The 12,033-nt window shown below is 46.6% G+C and overlaps 1 protein-coding gene and 1 long non-coding RNA gene across 5 annotated transcripts; one reads left to right on the top strand and one right to left on the bottom strand.

The window, feature by feature from the left end:
- Nucleotides 1–2,946: 2,946 nt before the first annotated feature.
- On the bottom strand, nucleotides 2,947–8,275 carry LITAF (lipopolysaccharide induced TNF factor). Of its 3 annotated transcripts, none has more exons than XM_042864592.1 (5): nucleotides 8,182–8,275; nucleotides 5,650–5,782; nucleotides 4,209–4,391; nucleotides 3,671–3,830; nucleotides 2,947–3,179 (listed from the first exon to the last, which is right to left on the bottom strand). In XM_042864592.1, exons 3-5 carry the CDS (start codon nucleotides 4,387–4,389, stop codon nucleotides 3,071–3,073), a joined length of 450 nt encoding a protein of 149 aa, XP_042720526.1. In that variant the 5' UTR covers nucleotides 4,390–4,391; nucleotides 5,650–5,782; nucleotides 8,182–8,275; the 3' UTR covers nucleotides 2,947–3,070. The 3 variants fall into 3 exon arrangements, with proteins under 3 accessions (XP_042720526.1, XP_042720528.1, XP_042720527.1); XM_042864594.1 differs by lacking the exon at nucleotides 8,182–8,275 and adding an exon at nucleotides 7,773–7,883; XM_042864593.1 differs by lacking the exon at nucleotides 8,182–8,275 and adding an exon at nucleotides 7,089–7,761.
- LOC122176232 lies at nucleotides 8,137–11,685 on the top strand. Of its 2 annotated transcripts, XR_006177654.1 has the most exons (3): nucleotides 8,141–10,731; nucleotides 10,928–11,390; nucleotides 11,471–11,685. It is a non-coding gene; the product is annotated as an uncharacterized LOC122176232 (long non-coding RNA). The 2 variants fall into 2 exon arrangements; XR_006177653.1 differs by having other exon boundaries at nucleotides 8,137–10,731; nucleotides 10,928–11,685.
- The last annotated feature ends 348 nt before the right edge of the window (nucleotides 11,686–12,033 follow it).

The raw sequence follows: 12,033 nt of genomic DNA, 5'->3' as shown, positions 1-12,033 counted from the left end.
AATGCTCAGAATCTGTTGATTAAAACCAGAAGTGTAATGGTAATAATATCATCCAAGTGGAACACAGCAACGTCATCCTGGAAGGCTAAGGAAGGAGGGGGCCAAGAAAAGCTTAATCCAAACTTGTCATTGGAGGCCGGAGGGTTTCGGGCAGCCTCTGCTCCTTCTTTACACATCTTTGGAAATGGTATGAACATGTCTGGTCAGCATGCTGATGCTGGATCTGACAGCAGAGGAAAGGCTGCTCATAACTCAGATTGCTTATTAAACTAGACTTTCATTTTTTATAAAAATGCATCAGAACAAAGATGTACACATATCAACCTCACCTTCCTGCATTTTCTGCATCTCAGCAAGAAAATACATAAAGAGACAGAGCATTGCTCTTCTTGCTGTCATTAACAATTCACCCAGACAAAACTACCATGGTGCCTGTGTCGTCCTGAAGCCAGAGCTGGGACCTCTTGCAGAGCCAAGGATCTCTATTATCTGTCTCCTTTCCTGCTCTTTCTCCAGGCTGCCTACTGCCCCTGAGCATGCAACACTCCAAGCACTTTCCTGGGCAGAAGACGCACTGCTGGCCTTGGCTCAGAATCATTTAGGTTGGAAAAGCGAGATCACCTGTCTGACACACCCCTGCCCATGCTCTCTGCCCTCCGTGCCTTGGCTGGAGAGGCCATGCGGTGCCAGACAGCACACAGTGCTGCAGAGTGAGAGGTGGCCACAGGACTGCAGCCACTGAGCAGCACCACAGCTCCTGACTCCTGCTGTCACTGAGGCAGCAGGCGCATTCACAGCAGGTATTACTGAGGCATCACTACATTACCACTGCACTCCTTGTCACTCCTTATTTTCTTGCCTGTTTGCACAGTGCAAGCACCTTATGCTTGCTGCAGGAAAGTACTATTCAAGGATAGTTTAAGAAGTGCTTCAGCAAGTGCATTTAATAAGACCAAATACTTATTTCCATTCTGACACTTTCAGACCCGGCTCGGTGTGTGAGCTGTTTAGCTGCAAGCCAGACATTGCAGTTTCTCAGAGCCTTGGCTCAAGGTAGACACTGAAAAATGTAACCCACAGTTACATTTCTTGACACAATTTTAGTATTCATATGTTTGGAAGCATCCAAAGTATTATAATCTTCCACTAATGAGCACTAGAAAGAAAGCATGTTTTTATTTTAAATGCAAACAGTTTTAAAAACGACCAGTGACTTCAACACAATCAAACGAAGCATTTTCATTTCTCTGTCTAAAATAAACTTAAAGCAAGTCACCTCGGTGCATTCCACAGATAAACCTATGCACAAAAATGCAAACCCAGGCTTTGTACCCAAGGAAATTTAAGTACAGAAGGGGTAGCAGGAGTTTTTGCAGAATGTTTAATTGCATGGAGCAGGCATCAATACATGGCATGTCTCGTTCTCAGTCCGTAAGAGCAATTTAAAGAGATGCAATTGACTGTGTGCACAAAGCCAAAGAGCCCACTGCGGTTTTTTTTTTTTGTTCAGGGTTCTTCTAAATCATGGTACTCCCACCTCAGATTTTCCCAGCACTTCGTATGCGGGAGCTTCTTTACTTCCTGTCTTACTCTGGTGGTAAACTGACAAGAACATTTTTTGTGAAATCCAAGGGAAAAGATGGCTTTACAGTAAGGCACCATTTGCGTATGTGAGAATCAGTGACAGCGTAGTCAGAGAATTCAAAGAAGCTTCAAAGCAGCACCACCCAGAGCCTTAGAGAACACCAAACCCATCACTGGGGAGCTGACAGGAAACGTGAGCAAGTGGTGCACACCCAGAACAGAAAGCTACAGAAGAAGCACCTCTTTCTCTCCATCAGCCCCTTGCCAGCTGTAGCTGCAGGGACACATGAACAGACACACATCTTAAACCATCTGCAAGCTGACCCACAAGCAACAGCAATTTGCAAGGATTAATGAATGAGGCCTAGCCATTGCATTTGTGACCCACAGAACTCAGAGATTTCAAAAATGAAGCACTGAAAGATTTCTGAAAAGTTACCATATACCAAATATTTGTAGGAGGCGCATCAGGAAAAAACAATAAACGCATTTTTAAATCCATATTTATTTGTAGCCTTTACAGAGATGAACACAACGTCAGCATCGCAGCTTTGCCCCAACACCTGGCTGCTGGCTCCACACAGCTGTCACCCACATGAACTCAGAGGATATTCAGACCACGTCTACCATTTTTTAAATTCTTCAACCTTCAGTGTCACTGTAATTTTTGTGTTCACCATCACATACAGCTTAGGTTTCTGAGAACAGAAGCTACCTTTTATTTGGAAAACGAGTCTAATAAATCAGCAGTAAGAAAGAAAAAAATGAAGAAATATCTATTAATAATTTCTGAGTAGGCAACTCTACTGCAAGGTAAAGATACAAGTAGACTGAAAATTAGCAAGGAAATTCGGGTACTACATTCAATCACCAGTGATGCACAATAACCTGAGTTGTCCATTTGGTAACGCAGCTTCCAAAAAGGAAGAAGCCTCTAAGTTTGATTGTCTTTCACAGAAAGTTTTGAAGTTAGTTTTAGTGCCCATAAAAAAGTACCCAACTGATAACACTGGGGACCAAATTGCTTCCTTCGTCAGAGGGGCTCCTGCGTGAGAGGCAAGCAATCGCCTGCCAGTTTGTGAACTTTGCTGTTGCACTAGCATCAACACCAAGCACGAGGCTATGCAGTCCTCTACAGACATTCTCCTTGTGGTCTGTGCCAAGACTGTAAAGCAAGCAAAGAGTGTGCAACACAATTGAGTTAAGATTAACTGGACCAACATCAGCAACCTGTTTTGCATAATGCAGAAAGGGGCAAACAATTAGCAGCCACCACCTGGTGCAGGACTGAGCAGTCCATCGAGCCCTAAAAAGACCTAAGTCAGAATCATTAATTCTTAGCAAATTCTTATTCAAACAATCTGGCAACAAACATCAATTTTTATTGGTTTCCAGTGACAGGACAGAAAAAAAACTATGAAGCCTCCATTAAGCTTCAGTAAGGGCTCAGAGAGGTGCCAACCAACTCTTAGTGCTTACACACTGCCTATAGACGTTTGTAAGAACCAACATGGGCATTGCAATTCGGACAGAAGTGTTCCACATCTTTCAGAGCATCAACGCAAAATGGAATTAAGCAACAGCCAGCTATGCACCTGCAAGGAAAAAAATACAATGCCTGTCAAGGTTTTATGATTTTTGGTTTTCGGTATTCCACATCATAACATCATGTGGGGCACTGGGAGTTTAACTGTTAATGCTCAAGTCCTGGTCCCAGCAGCCTTTCCTCTGCTGTTAGATCCGGCATCAGCATGCTGACCATAGTGCTTTACCACTTGTTACATACACAAGATCATCAAACCACATTTCTGTCAAGGACAAAAAACACTTCCTTAAACTTTCCTACCAAAGCCATCCGCAAAACTGGTGCCACAAAGCTTTAAGACGAACACAGGTGCCCGCAGAGCTAGGTGTTATCAACCTGCTGCTAGGCCCTGCAGGGCTTCCAGCCAACGCCATCTCTTCAAACCACCAAGGGTCAGAATGAGAAAGCAACAAAGCTGAGACTACAAGGCTTTACTACTGCTGAAGGCTCTAAAAGGTCACACAAGAGGAAAAAAAGTGAAGTGCAAATGAATCGACCTACCCCAGCAGGCAGAGGCCACCACATGACAGCCAAGTCAATGCTCCTGGCTCATAGCAGAGACGTGTCACGATCACCTGGTTACAGGAAGGGCAACTCATCTGAACTGGGCGGTCGTAGAACACCACTACTGGTTGGTGCACATACACCGTCTGAACTGTAACTGAACAAAGAAACATTTTGTTTATTCAGTGGGTAAATGAGGAAGAAAAGATAACCAGCTTCCTCTGAACTACAATCAGCCACAGCTCTGAAATACTTGAGGCTCAGAGCACTGAAATGCACAGTGACAAAGAAATCACCATGATGTTTCCTAATGCAGAACACATAGAATATAAGAATAGGTCTGTATTAAAAACTGCAGAAAGGCAAAGCATGTAATTTATGTCATTTTGCTCTGTATGTATTGTGAGACTTGCTTGATCTTATTTCCTAGTTAGGTAGGAAACACCCGTCAGCCACAGTCCTTCAGTTTCTGCACAGCACCTCTGACAACAACCTGACTGCTCTTTAATGTGGTACAGTCAAGCTTCAGGCTTACCAGGGCTACTTGTTGGCATGGGCTGTTCTGGGTACTGGGGAGGGTTCACTCCCTTCCCACCTGGTCTGAGGCCAGGATCTGGGACAGGGTAGGGATGAGGATAGTTCACATTGATTCCTACTGTCTCTTCATATGAAGGTGGTGCAGATGGGGCAGGAAAGCCACTAGGAGCAGACATCATATCTAGAACATAACAGAAAAGAATGTCATAACAGAAGAACTTATTTAGAGAAAGCAGCAACTTGTTTCAGACAAACAGCAGGAAGTAACTAGATCAAAATGCACGTTTCACAGCACAAACTGTATTTAATGCCATCAGAAAGACAAAACATAAAAGTTGAACTCAATAGTATTGTTGTTTTTTTCCTTCTCTTTATCTCTTCACAGTTTTTATACATCTTTCCCTCACAAACTAAAAATGCCACAGCCAGGACATGGTGTGTCCTTATTACTGTGCTGAGCTGTCTGGCAGTTTCTCCCAGTTCTCCAGAACTGTACTTCAGATGTGCTCAGTCTCCTCCAAAAGCAAGAAATACGACGGACTGCACAGCGTTTGCTGACTAACATGAGCCTCGTTTGTGGTGAAGTGCAAATAATTAAAATAGAACACTGATCTTTGCTGCAATTTGAAATAAACAAGTGCTTATACTGAAGGGAAAAGAAACCCCAAACGACTAAGCACGTCCAGCTCAATTCAAATCTTTAACAACTCAATCAAGTAGTAAGTGTATCATTTTTGCTGCTTACCCATGTTTCAATCAATGCAAAACACAACTTTACCAACGATTACTTTATTACAGAATAGAGGCTTGCTAACCGTTGCCTTTTCCCAATAAGTGTTAACCTAAGATTAGAAAACAGACATCAGAGGGACATTCCAGGAAGTCTGGTCAGCATTTTATTTCAGGCAAGACTCACAGCCTGAGTCAGCAATGTGTTACATTCCCTGTGCAACCCCAAAAAGGCACTGATAGACTTTTCACAGTTTCCATTTGTATTTTGCTCACTGCAAATAAGTGCAGAGCAGCTTATACCCTTAATCATGGTATGTTTCAGATACTCTCATCTAAAATGCCATTGATACACAGCTGCCTGGAAAGAGCAACCAACGTATAACACCTGAATGCAAAGGAGAGAAAAAGTTAAAATCACAAACCAACATCGGATCAAAACAAAATTGAGTTTAATGGGCCCCACGTGGGACTGAGATGAATTTCCAACAAATTCACAAACTGTACCCAACTGTTTATGCAAGGACATACGTCATGTGATGAGTAGCTGAGGACAGACAGTAAACTATCTAATGGCTTAAAGCTGGCTTAAATCAGGGGAACTGAGCCAAGCAGAAGCTGGACTCTTCATGGGTTCCTTCCAACTCAAGGTATTTTGTGATTGTATGAAAGGACACTAATTCAGTAATTAAAAGATAATCTGAACTTACGCGACTGAAATAAACAGGCACAAAAGAGCTGATGGCAGAGGCAGAAACAGCCCCCAAGTTCTGTCTTCTTAAAGCCCACTCTCAATTGCTGCTTCCAAATGCTTCAAAAGGGAAGATGGTGGCAAATACTGGGCTGTAAGGAAAAACAAGGATAAGACGTAACAAGGAAGTAAACGATGCCAGAAGGTCAGCCTACTGGTTTGCATACGTGCAACTTACTGACAAAACACGATACGCAAACAGTGAATGACCAGGGCACAAACTAAATGCAGGACCAGACCTTTCACTTGGATACACAAGAATTTCCACATACATCTGGGAGTTTCAGATCCAAAAACCACCCAGCACGGAGAAGAACTGAGCAGTTCTTGCTTCTGCACCCTGACTCTCATAACCCTTCCCCCTCAAGCCTTCAGAAATGCATGCAGCAGGACAAGGACCAATGGTTTCAGCTGCCCATCCCACTTCACATTTCTACTTTTCATAAAACCTCCTGTGTTCCAAGCACACAACAAGGCGGCCATCAGCACACTGTGCCCAGCTGCACTAACATTGGGCAGGTGAGTCACCAGACTCCAGAGAAGGATTAACAAACAGCAGAAGCACCGGCTCCCTCCCCCAGATTTTTCTTTTTGCTTGCGATTCTTCCTTGAGAGAATGGACGCCTAAATCTGCTCACGCTTTCCCAGCTCAAACCACCTGCATTACAAGCACACGCTGAGGCAGAACAACACCTGCAGGACACAAAGCACTTTCCTCTGTACATCCCTCACTTTAGAGCTCTGCTGCTCCACAAACAAAGCAGAAAACGTCGGCATAAACAGAGGAAAACGTCTGGTAAGGATACAGCATTCACAGACTGCTGCTGGAGCTAAATCAGCACACTAGATGAGGTACTTATGCTAGCTGGAGACCAGGAAGCAACAAAGCAACAAATTCTACCAACAGAAGAATATTCTCCCACCCATTGGAGAGTGCAGCACAGCACTTTGACACTTCTGTGATGGCACTAAAGCCACATTACATTTCAGGGAATGAAAAGCTTCTAGAACTGCTGTATATTTAGCAAAGGTCAGAAATGCACAGCAGTTTTTGCATAATTTTGCACTTTGTTAATTCAGACACTTTCCTGCTCCCCCAGGTTAATCCTGAACTAAAAGCCCATGCAGCAGTGTGAAACCAGTGCCCCACACTGATGGCCGCGGCTCTCATCTCCCTCTCCTCCTTTGTTTTTAAGGAAAGAAGTAGTAATTCTGGAGCACAGACAACTACGAAGTATTACAACAAAGAGTACAAAAATAAAACCGAGAATCAGTCTCTCTGACATTTATCGAAGCGGCGGTTCGTTAATAAAACAAGTGAACACACACAAGAACGAAAAAGCTGTAGGATTACAAGACCGGCTCTTCTCGCAGTAACTGCAGCCCAGCCCCACGCACCGCTTTGCTGCCTTCGTCCCCTCAGAGCAGCTCAAAGAAGGGTTTCAGCTCTCAGTGCCGCCCCGGAGCACAGCGCGTCCGGCACCGCCGGCTGTCCCCGAAAGAAGCCTGCGATCAGGAGAAAGAGGAGGGAACGACCCGCCTCGTTATCCAGGCTGCAAAACCTCTCGTATTGCTTTGGCACTCAGCGTCTGCGGGATTTTTCACTCGAGGAACGTTATTCGGTGAGGACGTGAAGTTGGTGATGAGATTTGCCTCCATTTCGTGCAGCCTCCGGGCAGCAGAGCCTCTTGGTTTTCTTCCTCAAAGAACAGATTTCCAAACCCAGGCCGGCCATGTCAGTGCATCGTCATCTTTCCCTTTCTCTTAGGGAAGCTGGAACTTCCCTATTTCTCTACCTCAAGCTTTCTGTTTCTCTTCTCCCCTCGCAAGAGCCCGGGCTGCTTTCCGGCACTGCGAGCAGCAGCTGAGCCCGGCAGCTCGCAGCGCGACCGCGTTCAGGTGCGCCGGGGTTAGACGGCAGGCATGAAACATAAGGCATTAAACAAAAAGCGGCAGGCATGAAAAAAAAAGGCGTTAAACAAAAGGCGTTAAGCACAAGGCGGCAGGCATGAAACAAAAGGCAGCGGCAGCCGTGTCCCGCTCGGACACCCGAGTCACCCGAGTACGGAGAGCAGCCCTCACCTCCCCCGCCCGCGAGCTGAAAGCGGCGCGCGTTTCTCAGACGGGCTCTTTGGCACAGAGAGCCGCGGCGGGTTGCGCCGAGCAGCCCGTTCTCAGCAGAGGCGCGGCAGGAGAGCGCGGCGTTGGCTCCCCGCGGCCGGACGTCTCCGCGCTGCAGCCCGGCCGCCCGCCGCACGCACTCCGCTCCCCCCGCAGGTGCTCGGCCGCGGCCCCCGCCGCCCCGGGGTCGCTGCCGCCGGCCTCGGTCGTGCGGAACGACAGACGGGAGCCGAGGCGGCCGGACGGAGCGACTCCGCGGGGGCTCCGCGCGGCGCTCCGGCCCGGGTCCGTCGTCTGAACTCTCCGAAAAAGGGACGGAGCCGACCCGACCCGACGCAGCGAGGCTCCGGGCGACGCCTTCGGCCCTTACCGCCCCACAGAGGATCCGTGTCAGCCCCGCTCTCCCGAACCTCCGCCCCGTAGCGTTTGTCCCGTCCCTTTCCCCTCCCCGTTTGCTCGGACGAATCGCGGCTGCCGGGACACCCCCGGCCCGGCACTCGTGCGGACGAAGCGTTTCTGACGGTGCTCGGGGCGCAGCACCTCGTGCCGCCCGCTGCTGCAGAGCAGAGCACAGCCGACCCGAGCACCGCGCCGTGCGGCTCCTGCAGCTTTCTGCCTCGGGGCACCCGAACTGAAAACAGCGATCGCCCGCTTCCCTGTCAGCAGCAGTGGCGGAGCGCGCGTTTCTGAGAGCGAGGAGAAGAAGGGGCTCCCCTTAACTCCAAGGCACGCCTTTGTTACCAAGTCCGGTTACTTCAGCCAACGCTGCACTCAACAAAACAAAGAAAACTACAGAAGCCTCCCAGCAGACACAGTGACTTTAACGAGGGCTCTTACAGGCAATCCATTGGATTCAGCCTCTGGAAACTTGCAACACGTTGCTCCTTTCTCCATCCAACCAAACGCAAGAAATAAAGCAGAAAATGATCACCGGGCAGATCGCAGTGTGGGATTCAAAGAGCACTGCGTCCCTGCCGTAGCTGAAGTGAGCCAGTTGGCCAGATTTGTCATTGAGAGCTTTAATCTGCTTTGGACTGGAAGGGCTCAGCAGGAACTTTGTTCAGGTTTTTGTCTGAAAGTATCTAAAAATCCACTGAAGTCCTATTTTTGAGCATAAATCCTCTCTTGGACCTCACCTCAAGAAACACACAGAAAGCTTCAATTCAAGTCGTCCCAGAGCCAGGGACAGGACAAAAGGTGTTCGCAATCCAAGTGACAAGAGGTGAACTCCGCAGTCAGAGCAATCTACAGAATTGGCTACAGGTATTTGTACACAGGTTTGCATCAGATGCTGAAGTGCGAGGGCACTGTGAATATTCTGGGGAAGAAGAGGAGGGGAAAGGGAAGGAAACGTGTGATGGGTTTACTTCTGCTTTGATTCGGCTACATTCAGTCCTTCTTACTTCTTAGCATTTGAACCCAAAAGTAAATGTGACTTAGAGATGAATGACTTTCCACCTCTGTTAAGAAATCCCATGATGATATTTATCATATGATCACATCATGATGTGTGATCCCCAGATGCGTTAAAACCAGAATAACTTTGTGCTCTTTGGAACTAGATTTCCTTTGCCAGGTGGGTGTGAGCAGCTAAGAAGCCACAGCAGAGAGAAGCCAGGACTGAATGCACCTCCCGGGGTGAAGGAAGGCACGAGCTGCACCTGAATACCTTCTTACTCTGTGTCACGTGTTGCTTACATCTCCTCACAGCCTGTCTCCTGCTAAAACTTTTCCCCTTCTGTGGGGACCCAAAATTATTACTGTTTTGTTTCATGCTGTCCTCCCCCGCTGTCACAGAATATCCTGAGTTGGAAGGGACCCTCAAAGACCAGACTCCAACTCCCAGCTCCACGCAGGAGGGAACAGGCCAGAAATGAAGACAAATCTTGCTGAGCTCCCCTGCTGTATGAGCTGTGCTCTAAGATGATAAATACACCTTGTTAAAGGCCACATGGCAATTTCAGAAAATGGAAGTAGGTTCAAAAGCAGCATCCCGTGAGAGCTCCCCCCAGTCTCCTTTCTGATGGAGGGAGGTGCCCAGCAGCCCCACGCTCTGTATTTGGCTGTCGATGCTTTTCTCCACCCTACCATGTCATACAACAGCATCATGAGTCACGGATGTACACACAGTACTGTATGTGCTTTGTCATCACGTTAATTGCAGGTATTTTATGACGGGACACCAGCAGATGTCAGTTTAATCTCAAAAAAGAACTCCTATGCATGGATGATTTATCAGCCTTTGCTTCAGTGAGTTTCCACCAAAGTAACCACTTGAAGCTGGGAATCAGAAGTCAGCGTGCGTTCAATGTGCAGGATAAGCAACCAAGTCTTAATGTCGCCTTGTTTTTTCCTGCCTGGAAATCAAAAGGGTTGCACACACAATTTTTTTTGGTGGTCATTTTGCATATATGAATTTGTCAAGGCAATGCAGTATGAACATTTAATACAAGAATACAGTCAGTCATTTTGTAATTGCAATTGTCAGTCAATATCCTGTCCCACACAACAGCTAACATTTAAGCCATTCATAGGTTTGCTTTTCAGAACACAAATGTTTTAAGGTAGAACAGGTAAGCTTGATAAGGCTGGAAAACAAAAACAAAGCAACAGTGCCATCTAGAAGTGCAGTGCTGAAGACAGGAAATACTTTGGAAGATTTAAGTTCAAAGTAACAAACCAAACCAACCCAAACCTCCAAAACAATCCTTCCTACATCATTCACTGCTCCAAGCACGGGCTGGGGAAGGCGTCCCTCCAAGTCCCAGGGCATGAACTTGCAGAGGGGATCAGTGCTGATAAAAGACAAGGTACTTGCACTCATAACATCAGACGGGCCTTAATCAAAGAGCAGCTTCTGCCCAGGGGAATGCTGGCTGCCTCACAACACAGACACTGAATTTTAATTAAACTGATAGAGGTAAGCACTGATTTTGCCAATTGTAAATCTTTCCTATGAAAATCATAGCTCATTTAGCTCCTCTGTGAGCTAAGTTCCTTTTAATATTATTTAATGTGCAATGCCAATGTAAATACTCCTCTGTTTTGCTAACCATTTACGTAACTGTTTAAGTAAACCTAAATAATCTCTTCCTATCTCATCCTTTTCCTTCCAGGAAACTCAGGGCTGGGGTTTGAGGGCTGCCATGAAGCCAGGTACCTTCAGTGCTCACTGCTCTGCGATGCACATTTGGGCTTTAATAACATCAGATATCCCCAGATAAGTTCTGTGCATGGCCCAGGGAGAAGAGAAAAGAAACGGAGAGCCACAAAAGCACCCTTGGCTTCAAAAACTTTCATAAGAGATACTTCATGACTTTGCAATTCTACCAGCATGGGAACTGTAGGGAAACAAGGCAAGAAGCCCCCTCATATGACAGATAAGAGAAGTGATGTCTTCAAGTCAGCTCTCAGACACGTTATCTTGCATAAATCTTATTTCTCAATTCCTATTTTCTTCCAGTGTCTTTTTCACTTCTCCTGGTACTGGAAGCCAAGGGGATGAAAACGTTCCTTCTCTTCCAAGCTTGCACCCTCCTCACTGTACATGCTGGGTTAGCATGACTGCTAAGGGAAAAGGTTTGCTCCCTTCTCTGCAGTTGGTAATGTGCTGGGTGCCGTTCCTGGGAAGGGCTGGAACGTTCATGGGTTTGTTACAGGAAACAGAGAAGCAGCACGGCTACTTGGAAACTGAAACGTTCCTCTGGGACTGGAATGGGTAATTACAGCACTGCTAAATCCACCCAAAGCCAATACGAGGACTTCAACGTCCTGACTTATGTTAATGAATTGCTTCCATCAATTCTACATCATTAATTGAAATTTAATAATTTAAAATTAATTATGAAGAACATAATAAAGAATTTTACATTAATACTACACCTGGTAGCGTGCAGTTCATATTCCAGCAAACATTTCTGCTTCCTCAAAAGCAGGGGCACAAAGCAAACCCAAATAACTGCCATCACAAAATCAGCGTCCCAGAAGAGGGACTGTTTGCAGTCAGCCACTAACTCGTACTATTTCACACACTGCACTGCCAACCAATTTCATGCCATGCACGCGTGCACACGGAATGATCTTCAAGTATTTGCCCCAAGGATCCAGACGTACCGCGCCTCGGCCATGAGATGGCGCGCGTTGGCCTCGCAGCGCCGCACCGAGCTTAAATCCTTCACCGAAGTTCCTCCACTGTGCCCTACCATCACCGAACGAACGGGGT

Source organism: Lagopus leucura, unplaced genomic scaffold (genome assembly GCF_019238085.1).
Source record: "Lagopus leucura isolate 7727_CA_CO unplaced genomic scaffold, USGS_WTPT01 Super-Scaffold_760, whole genome shotgun sequence".
Classification (NCBI taxonomy): Eukaryota; Metazoa; Chordata; class Aves; order Galliformes; family Phasianidae; genus Lagopus; species Lagopus leucura.
The sequence above is the reverse complement of the archived record's forward strand: the minus strand, read 5'-3'. Positions and strand labels throughout refer to the sequence as shown.